The following is a 14,380-nucleotide window of genomic DNA, read 5'->3' as shown; positions in this document are numbered from 1 at the left end:
AAGGCTGCTTTCAAGTCGTCCTTCTGAATGGGAGTTTATACAGCACTCATCCTATTTCTTCTTCATCACTAAATACTGGGTGTGTCGGGCACCGACAATTTCTCCCTTAGCCACACACTGCTGGACCGTGAAGAGGCATATATGAATCTGATGGACAAGGCTATATACTACATACACACTATATGAGTGGCTGAGTGCAACGTGTGGATAAACCTCTGGGTTATATGTATATACCCCTCTGAGCACGAATTGAGTATTTCTACCAACACCAGCACTTTTAGTATATATATGCATGTAAGAAGGGTATGTATGATGTTAGGTAGACAAATGTGGTACCCTGCAACAGATGCCGTTAGTTGTTTTCTCCCCTCTACCTTGCTGGCAACACACACACACACACACACACACACACACACACACACACACACACCCCACACCCCACACCCCTTTTTAAGTATTGGCTCCTCCTCCTGTGATTCAGAGAAGCACAGACCTACCCTCAGTAGAGACAATTATTTTGTCTAATCCAACAATTTCAGTTCCCTTCCCCTTGCCACTGTTTATACAAAAGCATAAATTAATTCTGGCCAATAAGGTTAGAAGGAAGTCTGCTGGGGAGGGGAAGGGAGGGGAAGGGGAGAGGTGTCTGAGGAAAGATTTCTTTACCAATTAAAAAGAGCCATGAGGAGGGTGCCTGGGTGGCTCAGTTGGTTAAGTGTCCAACTCTTGATTTCGGCTCAGGTCATGATCTCACGGTTCATGAGATCAAGCCCCGCATTGTACTGTGCACTGACAGTGTGGAGTCTGCTTGGGATTCTCTCTTTCTCTCTTTTTGCTCCTTCCCTGCTCACGCTCGCTTGCTCTCTCAAAATAAATAAATAAACTTCAACAACAACAAAAAAAGAGCCATGAGAGACATCCACTCCTCTTCTACTTAATGTTGTCAACCCAAATTTGCCACATCTGCATGTGACATCTGGCTCCACAGTAGCCACCTGTGGCCATGAAGTAAGTTAACGCAGGACTAAATTAATAGGTGGAGTACAACACTGTTGAAATAGAGAAAGAATGTGATGAGCCACAGAATTAACTTACCGAAGTTGCCCTACCTTCAGACTTCTCGTTTTGTGATACAACATTTTCCTTATTGTTTAAGCTATTTTGAATTGTTTTGTTTGTAACCTAAGACTGAAAACATCTTAAATGACAGAAGAGATAAAATCTGTCCCAGACTCTTTTAGTTGTCCAAAGGATATCTATTTTCCCTGTCTTCTCAGCTGACCAAACTCTGGTCTTGGGAGGCAATGGACTGAGATGAATCTGAGCTGACTATGACAGTCAGTCCTGTCTCTCAGTTTTCTAGTAGCCTTAGCAACTGTCTCAGTTTATCCAACAAAACAAGATAAAATCTGCCAGCAGAAGGTTAGTTTCTGGGGACAGTTTGCTTTCCTGAAGTAATGTCCAGTTGAGGTCAGCGCTGAACCTTTCCCCATTTTTCCTTCCTCCAGTGTAGGTACAGAAGCCATTTTGTAACCATTAAGGAGAAGCCAAGAAAATTATAGATGTCAAACTTGACACCACTGAACTACTGAATGAACACCAGGAAATACCTACCATCTACATCAAAAATTATTTGTTCAAGTCACTGTTTGTGGAGTAATCAGTTACTTAAAGCTAAAATCCATTTCTAAAATGTGTGACCAAGCCAAAAACAAGGACTAAATAGCTATTAGATGTTAATATCAAGTGACTCATTCTTCTGTTCCAACTTGAGTAACAATCGCAATGTAAAGCACTTTAATCTTAATCATAACATTTAATGTTCAAAAAATTCCTGTTTACATCTAGGATATGTGTTATTGGTTCTATTTTATAACAAGAAAACCAACATATGGAGAAATTTACTTTCCTAAAACACAACTGATGCCCAAGTCAAAAGTAATTTCCACTAATAACCACTCTGCAATCCTTCTTAGAAATAGCATTAGAAATAATCCTCTAAGAAATAACATTTTCTTCTATGTTGGTTTAGTTCTTTTAAGACTAAAGTTTTTTTATGTTTATTTTTGAGAGAGAGAGAAAAAATGTGAGTCGGGGAGGAGCAGAGATGCTGTCATGCTGTCGATGCGGGGCTTGGACTTATGAACCACGAGATCACTACCTGAGCTGAAGTCTGACTCTTAACCAACTGCACCACCAGGCGCCCCAAGACTAAATATTTTTATCTTATCATTTTTTTATACTGAAATTTATTGAACAATTTTTTTTAATGTTTATTTATTCATTTTGAGACAGAGAAAGAAGGATAGTGAGAGGGAGACAGAGAATCCCAAGCAGGCTCCGCACTGTCAGCACAGAGCCCAACACAAGGCTTGATTTCACAAACCGTGAGATGGAGACCTGAGCTGAAATCAAGAGCCCCATGCTTAAATGACCGAGCCACCCAGGCATCCCTTTATCTTATCATTGGAACCAACTATCAAACTAATCTTTTTGAAAGGAAATGTAACAAATTTTGCTCTTCATCACAGAAATATAATTCCTATTGAGATTTTTTAATTTATGCCTGATAACTAAATATCAATTTATTTCATCTAACGAAAGTTTATTATAGAGCAACTTGAATTAGGGTAGGTAAAGAATTTTGTATCATATTGCCTGTGTGATCTATATAGATTTTTAGAAAATTTAACATCAAATACTGATTACCTGGGGGTAAGGTAGGAAATGTTATTATTAATTTAACTCATCTTCAAAACTGACACTTTGGTTAATGCTGATCAACAAGACATACAACAAGAGCTGTTAAAATAAAGGTGTTTTATTAAATAATTTGGTATTTCACACACAAAAAAGTGGCTTTTGGAAGTGGGCTGTGTTCTGAGCAAGAAAATAATAAAGATATTAATTACACCTATGACAAAATATGGAGAAGCTCTAGATTTTATTTTTATGTTCACTCTTTAAAACGAAAATGTTAAAAAAAAATTGTGCTCTTAATAGTATCTCTTGTTGGTAGATATTAACCTTTGTTGCTGTGAATGAAGAAACATTATGAAAAAACGATCTGTGAAGACATAAACTTAAATGAAGATGCCTAATAACTTTACTCTAAAATCCTTTTGCAAAGTAGTACTATCTCTTCAGTATGGAATAATGTCCTAATTAAACCATACAGGAAAAAGCCCACGTGCAAATATAGCCCATATGACCTGCAGAGTCATGACAATAATTTCCTGTTTGGGAGTTACAAGCAGTGAACACAAAATTACAATGTTGTTAGTAAGTAAAACTTTGAGTATTCTATGAAAAAATTTTAGTATTAGCACACGCAAGTGCAACTTACCATTCTGAAGATTTTTAATGACAAAATGATTTTTTTAATTATTTACATTTATCCCTTATTGTATTTTAAAGAGGACAGGAATTTGAAAAATTAAGTATTCAGTTTCTACTACCTGTGTCTTAGTCTTACTAGGTCAGATACTTTATTTTATACTTTATCTCATTTAATCCTCACAAGACTTAATATTGCACATCATAATACCTATGTTATGGATAAGAGAATAGGTTCTGAGAAGCTAAGATTTTACAAATACTTGAAAATGTTTCTATCACAGTCAAGTTCAAAATTACCTGGCATGTATTTGTTCTGTGCCTCACTCTTTGCCTCTTTATTTAAAAGCTATGCTGGCATATTAGCCTAACTGTTCAAAAAGGGACATCAGTTGAAAGATCAATTGCAAGAATGAGTGTTTCAAATATAGAAATAAATTACTAAAAAATATAAGATTACTTAAAAAAACACTGATTTACCTTGAACATAAGAAGTGATGAACAGATAGGCTCCCAATAATCTGATGTAAATATACAGCTGAGTCATTGTTCAGTTTTAATGTTTCCTGTATACTGTGACCTCTAATAACTGGTCTTGTTATGTCGCTAATTTTAATTACTCTTATTCAAAGAGATTTTCTTGTAAAAGGTCTCAATCACTTGACAATGACTCCAACTTCCACTGCTTTCTCTTGACTCCTGAAAGATAAAAATTAAAAAAAGGTAATGAATATAACTGAATTCTGGAAAGTTTCAAAACTAAGAAAAACAAATGCTCAAACATACCTTTAAATGATGAAATACATTTTTAAAGATTAAAGCTATCTTTATTTACAACAACAACAGTAAAAAGGCACTGTAGTTCAGAAACTTAAAATAATTCAGTAATAGGTTGCCACCATTCCTGATCTTAGATTAACCACAGGTAAAATAAATACACTAAATAATCCCAATAGTCTTTTCTGGCTGCTCTAAAGTAATTGTTCTACTACTAACAAGAACATTTCTAAATATACTAAGAATAAAGCAGGAAAATTTAACTTTAAAATACGAAGCTATTGGGGCACCTGGGTGGCTTAGTCGGTTAAGCATCTGCCTTTGGCTTAAGTCATGATCTCACAGTTCAGTTCGTGAGTTTGAGCACCACACATCGGGCTCTCTGCTGTGCATGCAGAGCCCGCTTCAGATCCTGTCCACCCCCCCCCCCCCCCCCCCGTCTGCCCCTACCCGGCTTGTGGGCTTGTGCACAAGTGCTTGTGCACACATGCTCCTTCCCTCTCCCTCCCTCCCTCTCTCTCTCTCTCTCTCAAATAAAAATAAATAAAAACTTTAAAACACGAAGCTATTCATCATAATCTTTCAAATCCTAGTAGATGTGACAAAAACACCTCAAATCTTTATAATAATTCATTCTACAGAAAAAAAGCCTACCAAGATAATCATACATATTAAAATATGCAGTGTGTGTCATCATTAAAACAGAAATATATCTTAAAATTATTTTCCTAAAATATTGCAAATCTGACTTCACTAGTATAAAACTGAGTTTTTAGGATGGATGATGTGAAACATAACCTCCCCAGTTAAGGTTTGGTTATTATAAAATAGTTAAATAGGTAATAAAAAAACCCACACTAGTTTGTTTATAGATGAATATAATTCTGTTTTTCCTCCCATTCTATTGGTTCCAGCAATTTGATTTTACTGATTTCAGCCTAAACTATTCCTGAATGAAAAATATTTTATTTATGATGCAATTACTCCTGGCGTGATGTCTACCACAAATAACCTGAACTTTCTATTTTATCAACCTAAGAATTTTCCACTTTAATTGGCTCTCCAAAGACACTGACAGGATTGAGGAAGTAAGGTTTACAGAGTATCAATTATATTGTGTATTTTACATATGGCTTACTTCCAAAATCTCTGCCATTTCTCACTTCTCTACTATGAAATTAAACTGCTTCCCATCTTCAGAAGTGCTGAGAGTGTAGGGTGTAAGGTGTAAAATAATTACAGAACAACATCTACACTGTGACTTAATTGCATTTCTTGGGAAAACTCCCTTCTTGAAATTATACAATTGTGATTCTAGGGATGCTTGTTTCAGGTTTCAAAGTCAAAAGACGTTTGCAGTGTAACTCCAACCGTGATCTCTCTCCATACTTCCATTTGCCTATTAAGTGTCTCTGCTAGGATTACACACCACGCGTCTAAATCAAATGTATTAACTTTTGCTTCCAACCCTCTAGGCCTGCCTCCTCCTCCTCCACTTGTTATCACAGAGGGTGGCGCCATCTCTTCAGTCACCCAGGCCAAAAGCCCTGACATCACTTCTGCCTCTCGCACTAGCTCTCCTGCCTCCATATTTTCACTCACTTATTCACTCACTCCCTCACCTACCCACCCACCAACAGCACTTTCTGAGTGCATATGACAAGTGCAAGGTACTAGAATACAAATACGAATACGACCATCTCTGCTTCAAGGAGCTCACAGTCTTGGACAGGACACTGACTGCTGTGACTGGTTCCATATTTCAGTGCTACTGTTTTTCCTCATCAATTTATTTAAAGATAGTATGTGGTCTAGCCTCACTATAGGGACAACCAAGGCACCTTGCAAAGCAGCCGGTGAGGCTCTAAGCACCTGCCACTTTCAGTCCCTTTCATAGGCAGGGGATTATGTGTGATTTCAAATATAGAAAATAAATATGAGACCTGTGACTGTTATCTGTGGGCACAAGTTCGGATCCTGATCTGCCGAAAATAAGTAACCTAACCTCTCTGGGTGAGTTTCTTTATCTGTAAAACTAAAATTACATTATTAACTCATAATTATTTTAAGAACTAAATGAGGTAATAGCTAACACACAGTCACCTCTAATTATGTACCAGTACCATTATAAATGCTTTGAATATACTAATATTAATTTATCAAATCATCACAACTACCTTATCAGGTAGGTGCAAGTATTATTTTAATTTCACAGCTGAGGAAACTGAGGCAAGCAGAGTTTAAGAAATTTATCAAAGATCATACAATTGGTAAGTGGCAGGGCTCCAATTCTAATCAAGGAGATCTGATTCCAGAGTCCATGTGTTACCTACTACCCTAGACTGCCCTGCTGGATATTTTATGTGCATTATACAACGTAAATTATACATCATGAAGCCTGGTATGGAAGAGGTGCTCAATAAGTTTCCTCCCCTCATATAGGTTTATACATGGCACAGGAAGTAACAGGTATGATCTATGCCACTCCCAACTTCAAGAAATTCTGATAGCCTAAAACCCTGCAATAACTTGTATGGAGAACAGCCAACAGCCAAGGGAAGGCTAAAGGTAAAATGGCTTCAATTGCCTCAGCTGTAATCCAACAATCGGAAGCCTTAATCTTTAAAAGTAAAATAATGGGTTTTAGCTGACTACCAGCTCAATATGCATCAGCACTTATGACAACTGCTAAGACATAAAGGCAATATTATCAAGCAGGGCTAGAAGCACACTGCTGTAATCAAAGAGGGTCACCACCTTACTTTATTCCACCTGATCAGGCCCCTTCAACACTTTAGAGAAGAATGACAGGAATGCAAAGGATAGGGAAATAACTACACTTGAGATACAACTCAAAGAAGGCGGGGGTGGGGGGGGGTGGTCTTTGCTCACAGAATATCAAAGGAACAAAGTGTGAATGCACCCCTGTCAAGGACAGACAAGCTGGAAAGGAGACTGCACCAAGTAAGTGATTCATCGGGTTCCTTCTAACTCTGAAGTCTCACAGGAATGGTGTTCTTGTCACTGACTATTAACTTATTTCCTAAATATTTATTAAGTACCTATTACATACATGATTCTGTATTAGACACTGAGAATATACTGATGAGGGCAAAATGGACACAGCCTTCATGGAGTTCATAGTCATTAAACAAGACAATGAAGACAGGCACTGAACAAGACAGTACAAAGCATATGTAATCATAACTTGTGGTAAGTGTGAGGAAAGAAAAGTGCCAGGTCCTAGAGAGGAATGGGGCAGGGACTTATTCTCATCTGGAGAGACTAAGGGAAGCCATGCTCAAAAGTGACATTCAAGGTGAGATCTAGAGAATAAAAGCCAGATAAAGAAATGGGGGTGAATTCTAGGCATAAGGAAGAGCCTGTGCAAAGATCTTGAGGCAGAAAGGAGCAATGGAACAATGATATTTCTGAAAAGGTGAAAATAAGGGATAGTTGGTAGCATGGGGGTCTGAAGAAACAAGAGAGACAAGGACCAGATCAGGCAAGGGCAGATGAAGGATTTGGGCTTTAAATCCAAGTGGGATGGGAAGGCAATTACCTGGTTTCTATGTAATGAACTGGAGGGGACAAAAGCAGAAGCTAACAGAACAGTGAGGACAGTGTAGTAGTCAGGAGAAAGACAATGGTGGTTAAGATTTGGGTGGTGGTGGTACAGTGGGTAGATACTTCACCAACAGACTTGGAAGGGCTTAGTAATGAATTAGATGTGGGGATAAGGGAGAGTGAGGGGTCAAAGAAGATCTCTACATTTCCGGCATGAGCAATTACTGAGATGAGGACAAGTGGATTTTGAAAGGAATGAGGGGAAGAGATCAAGGGTTCAATTTTAGACACTGGGGATTACCCAAAGGGAAATGTCTAATGGGCACTTGGTCCTGAAGCTTAAAGGACACACTTGGTATTGAAGATATAAATCTATTACGTCAATAGCACAGAGGTATTTGAAGCTATGGCTCTGTATGAGATGGCCTTCTAAGAATGAAAAGAGAAGAGGGTCCCAGAACACCAATATTTGTTTAAAAACTGGATTAATAAATGCATTAAAACCACAGGGGCGCCTGGGTGGCTCAGTCAGTTCAGTGTCCAACTTTGGCTCTGGTCATGATCTCAAGATTCATGGGTTTGAGCCCTGCGTCGGCTCTGTAATGACAGCTCAGAGCCTAGGGCCTGCTTTGGATTCTGTGTCTCCCTCTCTCTCTGCCCCTCCCCTGCTCATATTCTGTCTCTCTCTGTCTCAAAAATAAATATACATTAAAATAAATAAATAAATAAATAAATAAATAAATAAAAGCATTAAAACCATATACATTTATTTGTCATTCAGTGATAAAATAAGTTCATGGTCCAGGATCTATCCTGTGCAATATTAACATAGTGTAGATTAGCACAGCTGGAATATAAACTACTATTCACAAGTGGTATGTTTTCACAGGTCAAAAAAAAAAAAATCTACCAAAAAACCATTGTGGTGATCTAAAATAAGTCTACAAATGCTCTGACAGTACCTTCAATAGGTGGAGCCTAATTCCATGCCTAGAATTCCCACTGGTCTTAATGAGTCACTGTTAACAAATAAAATGAGATGGAAACAACAGGGTATGACTTCTGAGGCTGGATCATAAAAGGCATTTCAGATTCCTCCTTGTTCTTTCTTAAAACACCCACTTTGAGGGAAGCTAGCTGCCATGTCATAAGGACACTCAACTCAAGCAGCCTTACAGAGAAGGCCCCGCAGCAAGGAGCCAAGGCCTCCTGCTGACAGCATGTGAGTGAGCTACCTTGCACGTGGACCTGGCAGCTTCACAGGTACAATTCATGAGACCCTACACTAGACCCAGCCGGCTAAGCCCCTGGTGGATTCCAGACCCTCAGAAAATGTAGGAGATGATAAATGGTTGTTTGAAGCTGCTAGGTTTTGGCGTAATTTGTTGAGCAGCAACAGAAAACACTCACTGCTATATAACACAACCATTATGAGAAATTTGCTGAAATAATAAAAAGCCTAATCACTGTAAGTTATTGTGCAGCCAAACAAAAAGCAGAAAAATCTGGAAAGCATAGTCAAATCAGAGCATAACAACGAAAGTATAAGATAGTTACAATGCCCAAAGAACTGGTTAATGTAAGTAACATCCATCTTTCTTTCAAAGGAGTAATCAAAAGTATGTTCTTTGTTTTAAAATTATCTCAACAAGTAAGGTTCATTTTCGTGGGGAGAAAACAGTCCCTGGTTCTACTCTATATACTGCTAAACACGTGCTCTTTTCCTTAGCCACAAAATGGGAATGATATTACTAACCCAAACAAGTTAGCAACGTGTCTCAGTATTAACCATTTGATAAATAACAAATGTCTGTTTTATTGTTGTAATTACTATTATTCATAATATACTGATGACCTTCCCTTTATTTGTCCCACCATATTAACTGTTTCTGTAATCACGATATAACAAAACAGTAACCATAGTTTGCAACCATTCTTGAAACAGGGTATTTTATAATTCGAACATCTGAAAATAATATATTTTTTAAATTCCTAGAACAATTTGCTGGAATTTTTATATTAAAATTTAAAATATCTAATCTTGCCAAGCTAAGGATATAAGGAAATGCAGATATTTGAAATGTGACATGATCAAAATTTTTAAATGATGCTGGTGTTTAACAGTTATCTTAAAATATTTAGTCCAAATAGGCATCTAGATACATTTACTCTCCTTTGCTATACACACAGACTGGTGCCGTTTCTTCTTCAGGAAAATAAAACTAAGGCAAATTATTCAATAAAATAGAAATAATTTCTTTTTAAATAAAAAGTTATAAAGCTTTGCAAACAGGAAGAACCAACAGTTCAATCAGAATTTTAAAAAAAAGACAAAACAAAACAGGAAAAGGCTGAAGTCAGCTGAAAAAACAGACTAAAGTCATTCTTTCCTCTTCCCGTTAAGCCCCCCACCCTTAATTTTTACTTTCTAGTAGTGAGGTTTGGGAATTTTCAACAAGCTGGCCAGCTGCCAATTCCATAAAGTAGTGAGGAGAAAACTCCCCCTTCCAGGGGTCCCTCCCCCTAAGGCAGCTCCAGGCGCCTGGTCTGACAAGCTTTCTGAGAAGGACTAGACTCACTGCAGACTTTCTGGCTCCACAGCCATTGTTTGCATGGCTGCTGTGCTCCTTATCCAGAGCTTGGATTAGCATAAGAATATTGTCTTTTCTCTTAACGAGCAACCCATCCATTCCTTCCCCATTTCTAACCTCTACCCCCAACAATCCCTAAGCTAATATATACACATGCAACCGTAGTATCACCATTCACGGTTATTTTTATATCAGTGTAAAAAACAATCTCACCCAAATCTAAACATAAACCCTTAAGAAAATAACATGCTTAAATAAATAGTTATGTAAGTGTATCTGTGGTAATACACAGGAATCTCACCAAAAAGCCTGCCTTGGAGGCTATGCTGTGAGAATTTGTGATGAGTGAGACATTCATAATAAGGTCTTTTGGAAAGTCTTACTAAATTCCAAGCTACAGTCGGGATAGAGAAGTTCCACTTTACAAAGACATTTCTAACTGCCATGTCTTCCAACACCTTGAGGTCACTAATTTCATCATCGCCACTGAAATTACTTCCTAACTAGACTTAACTTTTCCCCAAAGCTCAATTACTTATTCAAAGCAAATTTAACACTTTTAACCTTTGTATTCCTGCTTAATCATCTCCTCTTTATTCAAAACCTTTCACTTTCCTTCTGTGCCAACAGACCATTCTCCCCAACACAAGTATGAATTCTTCCAGGAACAGAAAGGCAATTCAAACTAGGATGGTATTATACATTGGTGATGCATTTATATGCCTTACACCCTCACCAGGGCCTCTACAGTAGATGCACAATAAATGCTTCTTGGTTTATGAAGTATTTTCCAAAACAGGAGATACTCTGTTTTCAACCATTCAACTTTATACTACAAATCCCCTAACTTAATGACTCTAGTTTTTCTGTTGGTTTCATTTTATTAAATGAAAAAGCTCACAAATAATTAGAACTAGATCATGCTATACACCAATCTTTGGCACATCCGCACTCAGAAGACATTCTTACTGCCAGCTGTTAATTGAAATGGTCTGGGTGTTGTTCTGTCTCTCCTCTGGAATAAACACAAATGACAAAACAAAACAAAACAAAACAAAACAAAACAAAACAAAAAAAACCCGAAGTGAATTAGTGGTTACAGAGATGCCCGGGAGGGACAGCATTTGGTCACCCCGCAGGTGCATTAGAGGTAATGGTGAGCAATACTGTCTGCGTTTTCCGCACAGTATTTTTACACGGACAAAATCAGTATAATGTGGCAGTGAAGAGTTCAGGGTCTCGCATGAGACAGATCTAGGTCTTCTGTGCAGATTAAATGAGAGAAACTCAAATACTATTTAATGGTAACTTTATGTTACCATATCATCATCTTTATAATTTGCAAATTAGTTTTACCTGCATTATACCATCTGTATGACCCTAACAGTGAGTAAAATTATTCCTACTTTGACAGAGAAAAGACAGGCTCAGAGGGCTAAAGCAACTTGCTGAATTTCAAATAGCTGGCAACTTGAAGGAACAACTAAAACCTGGGTCTTCGAACCCCAAAGGCTGTGTTTCATCCAGTTGGTACATGAGGAAGTACGAACAGGAAGTTATTTTTTATTGAGCCACGTGAGATTTTATTTCATCTTCACAACTCTACAAGGAAAAGGTGAAGCTCAGCAAAGTTAAGAAACTTGCCCAAGTGCACACAAACAGTAAGAGGCAAGTCTGCTGCTGACAAAGCCCAAATTCCACTTGTTACTGCAAAGTCAGGAGCTGGTAGGTAATGAGAAAAAAAGAGAAACCAGTATGCCTTTTATTACACACCACTGCTTTTCAGAAAGAAAAAAAAAAATCTCAGTACTCAGCTCTGTGATACTGAGCTGGGTCTTTCACCAGCTGGCTCCCTGACAGGCTCAGCCGACAAGGGAACCAGGGGAACAGAGAAAGCTGGAAGAGGGAGAAGGGACTTCCTTCTTCCCAACTTCGCTGTTCCCACCATCTACTTGATTCACACCCTCCACACAGGCGGCAGGAGTAGGTTCCAGGTTTCAGCTTCCTTCCACACTCCCAGAACCAGCCCCAGGGCCCCCATTCAGACTCACTGGTGCCTGCACTCCAAGATCTGAGTGCCAGCTCCTCAAGACCTATGCTCTGAGCTCCTGAGGTGCCAGCAGCAGCCGGGCTCTTAGCTGCCTCCACAGGGACACACTTTCTCCTCTAGGTTCTGAAACCTCAGTCTCCTAGGGGTGGTATCTGCTTCCCACAATGACCATTTCTGCTTAATCCCAGTGTTCCTTTAGCTTTTTTCAATTCTCTAATACCTGGGTAGTCAATTCCCTATACCAAATTCTTCCTGTGAAAACAGCCAGTATGGTTTCAGGGCTCCTGACTGGGCCTTGATCGATACAAATACTTCCAGAAGACATATCTCAGAGAGTAACTGACTATACACGCACTACACACATATTTTCTATGTATTCACTTCATCAAAGAGGAACCAACAACATAGCTAATATTTCCTAAGTGCTATAAAGTGTGTTTTAATATATATTCAAAGAGATTGAAGATATTTTGACCCTAGGAATGAATTCTTCTAGACTCATTACATTTCAATTTTTCTCCCACAAATAATTATAACCCATCGAAGTTAGATATTTGTTCAGGATTGGCTAGGCTTTCTATTCTAACCTATGTGACCCCAAATCAAAATGCTTGAAGAATACCAAAATTTTGGTATCAAAGCAGATTTTTCTTTTCCTTAAGCAACACTACATGTAATCAAAGACTTTCCTGAGTTAACTCAATCAATCCCTCTGGCCAAAAAATTAATTCAAATGCTAAATCAATCTTTTGTAAAAAAATATTTATTTTGAGAGTGAGAGAGAGAGAGAGAAAGAGAGAGCGAGCGCAAAAGCTGGGGGAGCAGCAGAGAGATAAGGAGGAAGAGAATCCCAAGCAGGCTCCATGCTGTCAGTGCAGAGCCCATTGTGGGGCTCCAACCCATGAACCGTGAGTTCTTGACTTTAGCTGAAATCAAGACTCAGATGCTTAACCAACTGAACCACCAGGTGCCCCTAAATCAATCTTTAAGTGGAATATAACCAACTTCCAGAACAAGGAAAGAAAAAATCAAGCAGAACTTCAAAAATAACAACCAAAAGCCCCCGTCTATATTTCACTCAGGAAACCAAATCATGCCCTCAGTATGAAACAACACCCTTTCAAAAACAGTCACGAGTTTCTGCAAATGTGTCCCTTCCTAAGAAGATCTGGAAATATGCGAGTGACTTTTTGGTTGGTGACAAGGGACCAAAATAGAAAATGCAATTCAATGTGCAGGGACGATCCCTTAAAGAATCAGTTCAACCCAATGTCCATAGTCCTCCCCTTGTTGAGAAATACGGATTCTTGACTAAATGACCTATCATTTTTCATTATTATCTGAAGGCTCCTCTGCGGTTCTAGATGTTCAAGAAGCAACAGCATTAGACCTCTAAGAAGAAAAATTATCTTGATCGAACTAACCTCTGAATGCAATTTTACTTTTACTGTTTTTTCTTCTCACTTGACCACTTTAAAAAAAAATCATCGTCTTGCTGTATTAACCACAGTGCTTACACAATGTAAAAACAATTGAAAAATCAACCGAAATTTCTTCTCCACTTTATTCTCTACTTACAAATTTTTTTAAAAAAAATTCAGAGCACACAGGTTCCCCTGAAGCTCAGGAGTACAGGCGTCCCAGGCTCGGCCACTTGGCATATTCTATCCCCCCATGCTACAAGGAGAGCTCGTCTAATACTAGGACTCAGGACTGTGGCTGTGCCTGCAGAGACACAGTCACTCTTTCAGACTGAACATGCATAAGAAAACAGCAGCCCAAGAGGCTTTTTGGCAGCTATGCTGGGACTCGGAGGGGAACCAGAAGGCAGAGCCAGGACGCTAAAAGAAGCCAGGTCCTTAGAGTGGTCAGTGAGCAGCAACCTTGCCTGAAGCCTGAATTACTCAGGCACTTGTCAGTTTACAGTCAATAAATTCCCTTTATTTTTTTAGGTCAGAGAGAGTCAGTTTTTCCGTTACAACCAAAAACATTCTAGTTGATAGGAAGGCTTAAGGGAAAGGCACACTTGAATATTCTGGGTTAGCATAAAATCAGTAAT

At 38.5% G+C, this 14,380-nt stretch overlaps 1 protein-coding gene across 2 annotated transcripts in view; it reads right to left on the bottom strand.

Moving 5' to 3' along the window:
- The window catches only part of BMPR1A (bone morphogenetic protein receptor type 1A), a 136,559-nt gene that overhangs the window by 28,272 nt on the left and 93,907 nt on the right, over positions 1 to 14,380 (bottom strand). For both annotated transcript variants that reach the window (XM_053909666.1, XM_053909667.1), the window contains exon 3: positions 3,817 to 4,035. In XM_053909666.1, the coding sequence (XP_053765641.1) occupies positions 3,817 to 3,883 (67 nt within the window). In that variant the 5' untranslated portion in view covers positions 3,884 to 4,035. The remainder of the gene's footprint in view (positions 1 to 3,816; positions 4,036 to 14,380) is intronic.

This window comes from Panthera pardus, unplaced genomic scaffold (genome assembly GCF_024362965.1).
Source record: "Panthera pardus isolate Hobbes unplaced genomic scaffold, ASM2436296v1 HiC_scaffold_22, whole genome shotgun sequence".
In the NCBI taxonomy this organism is placed as follows: Eukaryota; Metazoa; Chordata; class Mammalia; order Carnivora; family Felidae; genus Panthera; species Panthera pardus.
The sequence above is the reverse complement of the archived record's forward strand: the minus strand, read 5'-3'. Positions and strand labels throughout refer to the sequence as shown.